This window comes from Notolepis coatsorum, assembly GCF_963971535.1.
Source record: "Notolepis coatsorum genome assembly, chromosome: 5".
In the NCBI taxonomy this organism is placed as follows: domain Eukaryota; kingdom Metazoa; phylum Chordata; class Actinopteri; order Aulopiformes; family Paralepididae; genus Notolepis; species Notolepis coatsorum.
The window spans coordinates 169,704,117-169,712,742 of NC_140169.1; the positions used below are offsets into that span (position 1 = coordinate 169,704,117).

Sequence of the window (8,626 nt, forward strand, 5' to 3'; positions counted from 1 at the left end):
TAACCATTAAATAAAGGTTGTAATCTGCAAATGTATTTGATTTTACTGTAATTTGACAGTAAGTATTTGGCAACCATTGATGCCAGACATTTACCGTTTTCTTGCAGGTTTTTTTCTTACAGTGTATGCTGTGCTGTTGAAATCATTTCTCCACTCTGTTGCGCCTTCTCTCATAACTTTGCACAATAATAGGCAGCCAAACCAACTTGTGCTCAGACCCTACATTTGTGAGTTGAGTGGTGAGGAAACGAAAAAGTCCTCCTCAGCTCAATCACCTCTAAACAAATACAGAATGTAGTAGTTGTATGTACTGTAAACAAACGTGGAGGGGTACATTTGCAGGTACAGGTAGTTGCTATGCTTTTATACTGCATATCAACAGTCATGGAATGCCTCGGTCTGAATTAACTAGTCAATAGAGAGGTGAATCCCCGCCCACCTTATTAAATCAAATAAATGCCGGTATATGGGTGCATATGAGCAAAATGATTAATGTTTTTTCTTCAGAGTTGATATTCAATCCCCTTTAGGATGATTAGGCTATATAATATATATTTTACATAATATGTACGATTATAATTTTGTAAGTGACACATAAATGTATACCATGTACCAGAAACTAGGAATGCACCGTTCCGATATCGGATATCGGGCCGATACAGACTCAAATAACTGGATCGGGTATTGGCTGCAGATGGTTTGATCCATTACAAACACGTCATGCTTCAATAACAGCACAGCAGCGCATGAGTGAAAAGAGTAAAATTGTGGCCAGTGTGGAATAATATATTGATTCCCCAACTCTCATGTAAAGACATTCCCCTCCCCTTTGTCCCCTATCCTGTGTCCCCCCCCCCCACCCATTTGACCTATCAAATGGGACCCCCTCCTCCCCCTTTCCACTATATAGGGCTCCTCCCGACAGCATTCTGGATATCTACCTGGGTAATTTCAGCTGATCACCTAGGGCGAGAGCCTCAGCCACTCTCTCTAAATACTATGTGTATATTTCTATCTGTCTGGCTAATAAACCTTGTTATTAACTGGACCTCAGTTGACTGAGAACGTTCTTCAGGATATCCACAATATCCCACATCAGCTTCCCTGAATTAATTCAGCGTTTAGCAACAAGTCACGTATTGTGCTTGGTCTGGTTTTATTACTTTTAGATTGATCATAATGATGCATGGAGTGTGCAGCTCTTATACATATATTATGAATAAAAGATATAGTGTAAATGTTTTTTTTTTTTATAATTTATTATAACAAAAATATCACATTGTTGGTATCGATATCGGCAGATACCCAAAGCCAAAGACATCAGTGTGTATTTATTTATCATAAATCGATCAATAGAGACCGTATTAGATCCCCAATTATCATAGCATGGGGTATCATTGGAAAGCCACACTCATTGGCTACAACCCTTTGCAAAGATCTTCGAGATCGCCAAATGATTGACGGAGCTAGAGCCCCGGGAGTCGGGGGTGGTAATGTGTACTTTTGCATACTTTGGGGCACGCCTCACATATCGGCATGTAACTCGAGAACCGATTTTGTCACTTGAAAGGGCAATCGACAGGCAACAAATAGGGCTTTAATTCGATCTATATATTGTATTAAAAGAAATGCACACCCGAGCCACTAGAGGTCGGCAAAGAATCGTCCACATGTGGGCCCTTGGATGTTAAGAGGTCAATGTTTTTAAATATATTTTTTTGTAGCCAAGAGTGAAGACCATAACCATATCAAAAACAGTAGTCAAGTGTATATTTTCATTTTTACCGATGTTTTATATGTTTTATCGGAAATACAAATTTATCGGAAAATGCTAATTATCGTAAAAACCGCAAGAAATGACTAAATCCAGATTCAACCCTGCCATTGGAAAGAGGAGCATTTTCCCTATCCATAGATGTATGATTTGGCCATAATAAGGTCAAGGTCAAGTTCAAGGTCAAATATGAATTTATAATTCAAGTCGATTATCATTCATTACTGTATCTACAAATCCTTCTGTTTAATCATCTTCCTGTGGTTAATTTGCTTCGATTTTGAAAAAAAATGTATCATCATCAAAATCATAAATCATAATTAATCATAATTAATTTATTCATTACAATTTACTCAGCCTAGTAACAGACACAATATTTCTGACACTGGAAATACATACCCCCAGGTCCCTAGATGTTCCTAGATACCAAGAACATGCAAATTGACCTTGCAGAAGTGGAGCAATCTTCCATTTACTTAGGCATGTACCTTTAGGCAAAAACGGTCTACAGATTAACAGGTTAAAAAATAAATATTAAAAAAAAAAATATATATTCTTAAAAAATATTCATAGCATGCAACGGCAATGTGGGCCCTCTTGAGGACGATTTGCCCACCGGCACTTTGACGACCTCTAGCGGCTTGGGTGTGCATATACAATTTCTACTTAAAGGCCTATTAGTTGCCTGTCGACCATTTCAGGCGACAAAATTCGTTCAGCGGTTCTCGAGTTACATGCCGATATGTGAGGCGTGCGTCGAAGTAGACGGTAGACTTTTTATTTTTTCAAATACCACTCCCGACTCTCGAGCCTCTACCTCCGTCAATCATTTGGCGATCTCGAAGATTATTGGACAGGGTTGTAACCAATGAGTAGGGCTTTCCAGTGGTACCCCATGTGGGAATGAGCGAATCAGGGATCTAGGTGAGAAGTCATGAGCCAAAACAGGAAGAGAATTCTCTGTCGAATGCATTGAAGTCTATGAGAAAATCGTTTTCTGAGCTCTCTCACTTTTTACCAAAACCACTTCTAATCACTAATTTCTGAATGGGTTTTTATGAAATGTGGACATGCACTACACAAGACTTCAGGCTATGCACTCAGGATGTCTTTTCAGCCATACAATTCTTTTTGGAAATACTAATTCTGGACTACTAACTACTACAGAAAAACGTGAGTAACAAGTTGTTCTACAACTCAAGTTCAGACCTATGTTACTCTATTTCATTAGCACTAAAAGTGAATTTTCTTTATTGTATCATTCAAACTTCAGAATATTATCTTTCAAAAGAGACCAGGCTCATGCATGTGCTATAAGTATAAAGTATATTATTTTGGTTTGCAAAAAAAGTATGCAGTCCTCAAAAACGCCCCCACTTTTGGGGGCGATTGATAAGAGGTTTTAAAGCAACTCCAGATGTTAGTGTTCATGAATGTGCACAGTAAATTTTTAAACGGTTGAAGGAAAGCTATTTGACTTATCACGCTCACACGGGGTGAATCCATAATACCCCTGACTTTCTGGGATATAATTAGAACCAAGCAAACACGGTCATGCATTTGCAGAAATAACAGCTTTGCTAACGAAAAATGGATCTGTCCGTCAAAACGGATACAAATCTGGCGGAGACAGATGCATCATCAGCCCTGTCCAACAAGCGAACGCTCCTCATTGGACAATAATGAAAAACAGACATAGACACAACGGATCAGTGTCGCCGGCCCTCAGCTCTCCCACTGTCTGCTTCTCGTTGTCTCTGGAAATTATAATCAAATTTAGTTGCATAGCATTATAGTTACCAGACTCTCTCACTGGAAACGAATGCCTCTGATGTAGCTGACAGAAGGGGTTGGGTGCGTTTCATTAGGGATGGGGGATATGGCCATAATATATCACAATATTCTTCTTAGTTTTGAAGGTATATTTGACAGTATTTAGTTCTCCAGTACAAATTACAATGTGATATGACATATTTTTTACGTTATTATCTTTTTTTTCTCCACTTTTTCTCCTTATTTTTCAATTTTTCTCCCATCCCAATTTCGCCTCGCCAATTCTCCCTTCAATTCTCCCCTCCCCTGTCTCGAACGTTGCTAGACTCCCACTGGTCGGCTGCAGTGAGGACGAAGCCTTGCATCACGTGTCCCCTCCGGTACACGAGGAGGCAGCCGTCACATCTTTTCACCTGAACAGCGCGATCTCTCAGTGGCGAGGAGTAACGCGTGGGAGGCTCACGCTGCCCCCGTTACTTCCTGATTCTGCTGTACAGGCGCACCAACCGACCTGTAGGAGTCACTGTCCACAACGTCCGATCCCAGCCACCAGCTTTCCCACCCTCTAACACTGCCAATTGTGTTAGTATGAACGACCAGCCAAGCTGGTAGCAACGCCGAGAGCTGGGCTCGAACCCAGCATATCCTGCGTTAGTGGCGAGCGCCTTGCCCACTGCGCCACTTAGCCGCCCGTTTTACGTTATTATCTTGTGATACATTTGTCATGGTGCTATTTCATTCAATTTCACATTAATTTCTTTATTTTTATTTTTTACCTTTCAACATTCTAATACAGTAGTGGGGGAAGAAAACAAGTTAATAAGATATTGTCAGGGATGACACAACAAAGTCCAGGACTTATTTCCACCATGTGGAGGTTCTGCAGAACAATCAATCACCGAGCTCAGATTTGGAGATTCACCCACAGATGAAATTGCAGCTACAGTATAGGATTCCAACTTGTCAGACTGACACCATAGCGTAGCTAGGTCACACTCGCTAGGCATACAAATAAACGTAGATACAAAGAAATAGTGACAAACAAAAATAAACAGGGACAGATGGAATATCCGGAGTATACAGACGGAATAGCAAACATGTATACAGGGTCAACACTTCAGTAATATTGCTCACTCCGTCTCTCACTGTTCCCTGGGGATTAAGTTGTTGCAATGTCACTGTATTTCTCAAATTATTTATCAACGCCCGGGTAAATGTCGCCTCTCTCGCTCTCTCTTTCTCTCTCTATCCTCCCCCACAGGGAAGCCCACGTGTCGCTGCCCAGTGGGCTTCTCAGGGCCGTTCTGTGAGAAGAGGGTGTGTGACGACTACTGTCTGAACGGGGGCACCTGCGATGTCAGCCAGGGCAACCAGCCGGTGTGTCGCTGCATGGCAGAATATACCGGAGACCGCTGTCTTTACCGTGAGTCACTGTGTATACTGTCTCCCTCCCAAGCTGAAATAAAAAATATTAGGGATGTCCGGTATTATCATTGGCATTCAAATGTGATATCGGAAAATATCTGTATCCGTTTTCAAAAAAGAAAAAAAAAATGGTTTTTGTTTTTTACATTTCTATAACCTTTATTTACCCAGGCAAGCAAGTAAGAACAAATTCTGATTTTATTTATTGTCAAAAGTATGCATAATGTTGTGTTAATTCCACAACAAGACATATGTAATGTTAATTACATGAAATTATTCCGTTTTTTGGGGGGGGAAACCCTGCATATATCGGTATCGGTTGATATCGGTTGATATCAATATCGGAAATTAAGAGTTGGACAATATCGGTATATCGGTATCGGTAAAAAAAAACAATATCGAACATCCCTAAAAAATATTGTTTTAAGCCAAACAAAGAGTTTCATCCCAAAACATGTAGTTATGAATGAAAGATACACACAGCAGAATGTGGTTGTGAATCACTTGTTGTCGCTAGAAAATGTAGCGCAGGTTGGAAGGATACAAAGTTCTCCTGAGGATATGTCCCACAGACGTAGGCGTACAGTAGACATGTGTATTGGTAGTGATGATACTAGCATATTGGTCTGAATATTCAACCCTGATTATAACACGACCCTTTCTTTTCAAGACTCATTAATGAGATTTCATTTATTTTTTGGAAATAATGATAATAAAAGACACTTATTTATTATTTATTTATGTAGGCTGTCTTCTAACGTTGCACTCTAACATCATATTTCTTTGCTGCTCAACAAGTTGTTTGATGACTCTGCTTCGTTGATCACCATGATCTTAAAATTGGCATTGTAGCTCCTCCTCTGTTGTTTGTTAACTTGCCCGACTTTTGTTATCCTGTAACATGTTACAGAGGTACAGTTTTTTTTGCTAGGTGGGAAAAACCATTGCATAATTTGGTACCCCGAAATGTTATAGAAAAGGTACCTCTGCATCTGACTAATTTAGGAGGATGATCTCAAGATCGATGAGTTGAGTAAGAATGGACCTGTGAATTTCCTTTTTAAAGTACTGCTCAGGAATATACCATTCACTTGAGTGTAACGTATTTATAAAAAGCCATATTTGAGAAATATTGATGTCATAAACGGTGATAATCTGTAGTAGAAATAGAGGAGCAGATGAGCTGTGATCAGGGTTTGATCGGTTTGCAATCCTAACAAGATGTTTCTGCAGGACCACCATTAGAGTAGTAGGACGAGTACTCACCCAAACGATATAACAACATGACATATAATGATACTAGCTGTGTAACGGTACACAGAAGCCACGGTTCGGTACGTACCTCGTATTAGGGTCACGGTTCGGTACAACAGATTTTTTTTTATAATAATTATTATTAATATAATATTTATTATTATTCTTTTTTTTTATATATTATATTTATGATAATTATTATTATTAAATAGAATAATTTTCTATAGGAAAAGTATGTTTATTTTTTTTATTTGATCAGCTGTGCCTGTGAGTGACCCAGGGGCGGAGCTTCCTACAGGCGATATAGGCGGTCGCCAGAGGGGGCGCCAAAAAAAAAGAAATAATTTTTTTTTTTTTTTTTTTTCTCTGTGCAGTTTTGGCGCCCCCCTCTATATCTGCAACCATTATTTTTACATACAAAAAATTCTAACATAAGGGGAAATGAGCCAAAAATCTAAAACGGTCTGTCGGTCTGAGCCTCAGCTTTAGGTGTTCACAGTCAGAACATGCTAGAGCACTGTGCATTGATGGGTATCGGTCAAGTGTTTATAGAATTGAGCGTTGAAGAAAGAAAGACTAACGTTAGAGAACTATGGCAAAAGCCATAAAAAAATATATATAAAAAAAAAAATCTCGCCTAGGGCGCCAAATGTGCTAGGTCCGCCCCTGAGTCCAGCAATGTATGGGGCTGCGGCACTGCAGATTTACCCTACTCGAGTCCGGCGGGGGAGAATGTTGGTGTGTTTGTTGGTGTGTTTCTTTCCATTGGTTTCATTTGGTTAACATTATTGGGCGAACAAGAAAACGAAAGAAAACTGTAAAACTGTAATGATCCTGCAGCTGTTCCAATGTAAATGTGCCTTTCTCCGTGCCCTTTCGCCCGCTCTGAAGTCGGACTCGGTGTGCCCGGCCACGCGCGCTGTTCTCTCACGGACCTAGCGAGTGCCTGCATGTGCGACTGGCGTGTTTGCGCTGTGAGGCGTATTCTTCGTTTGGCTGCGCGTACCGCACCGTGATGGCTATACCGTAAATTTGCGGGACGAATACACGTACCGTTACACCCCTAAAGGATACATTCAACTATAATAAAGAATAAGGAGCCAAAGATTGTGGTGACAAGATGAGCAACCCTCCTTATCATACCAATAGATGTATTCATTATTCTGCTCTGTTGATCTCTCCAACTCAAACTCTCAATTATTTCCTAGGAATCTTGTACTTGACACCTGAGGCATCTCAACAGACTCAATTGTAATTTTAGATAAATCCCTAGAGTATGATTCTTTGTCACTGAAAATGATCAAATTTGATATTTTTTTATATTCAAATATCATTTCTATCTTTAGTTTACCCTTGTCCCTCCCATCTTTCTCTCTGTGTTCTGTCTCTCTCTCCCCTTCTCGCTCTCACTCTCCAATTCATGTTCCCCTGTTAGTTTAGTATTTTCATGTATTATGTTTCTCTTGTCTAGGTCTGGTCTTGTATTATGTTCTCTGTTTAGTATTAGTCTTTATAGTATTCTTGTTTTGCCCCCAGTGTCTTGTATTTAGTTTCCTGTCTTTCGGCCATAGTTGTAGTTACTTGTCTTGTTTCCTGTAGTTCTTTGTTAGTCTGTTTGCCTCCCTGGTGTCACCATTTGTAATTGTGTTCTCATTATCATCCCATTCACAAATTATGTACTTATAGTTACGAGAGAGAGAGAGAGAGAGAGAGAGAGAGAGAGAGAGAGAGAGAGAGAGAGAGAGAGAGAGAGAGAGAGAGATTCAAATTACCCTTTGTAGTGCATGTGAATTGAGGCTAGAGCTATGACGTTAAGCTCTACCAAATTACTGTAGCACCTTCAACTGCAGATGTTTCTGAGTCAGTTATTGTTTGCCTCAATCTGGTAAATGCATATTTTGTTGCTTTGCTGTGGAATGTCCCTTTTACCAAAAACGTCAGTAATAATCCAGTGAGTTTTACTTAAATGTCAGCAAGTACTGGAAGTGTAGGGTACCCCAATTTTTAAATAGAGGATGTATCTCCCTTTGAAATAAACCTCTTAAAGTGGTGATTATTTAGCAGTTGACCTTTTAAACAATTGCCATTTGTGTGTGCAGTTCAATTGTCAACATTTATAAAGGACTGGGAGCATACAGCCGATTTGAATGCCATCCTGAAAGGCCTATGAAGCTAAGCGTTTCAAACGTCAGTGAAAAAACCAACAACAACAACATCATTATTTCACCTAAAAGGTTTTATTTTCTTACAAATCCCATATTTTCCTCTTATTTGTAGATAAAGGAGCTACTGTCAAATGACATTTGGGTATTTCTGCGTCATACTGATAAAAGTGTTTTTCTTTCTTTTGGTCAGGATTTGTCATAATGAAGTGTGAGGAAAACAATGTCAGCAGCAGTC

At 39.6% G+C, this 8,626-nt stretch overlaps 1 protein-coding gene across 1 annotated transcript in view; it reads left to right on the forward strand.

Annotated features, from left to right (window-relative positions):
- lrp1bb (low density lipoprotein receptor-related protein 1Bb) overlaps window positions 1–8,626 on the forward strand; it is a gene marked incomplete at its 5' end in the record, with an annotated part of 1,188,884 nt that overhangs the window by 1,165,038 nt on the left and 15,220 nt on the right. The window contains 1 exon segment of the mRNA XM_084314368.1: window positions 4,809–4,970. Coding sequence (XP_084170494.1) covers window positions 4,809–4,970 — 162 coding nt within the window.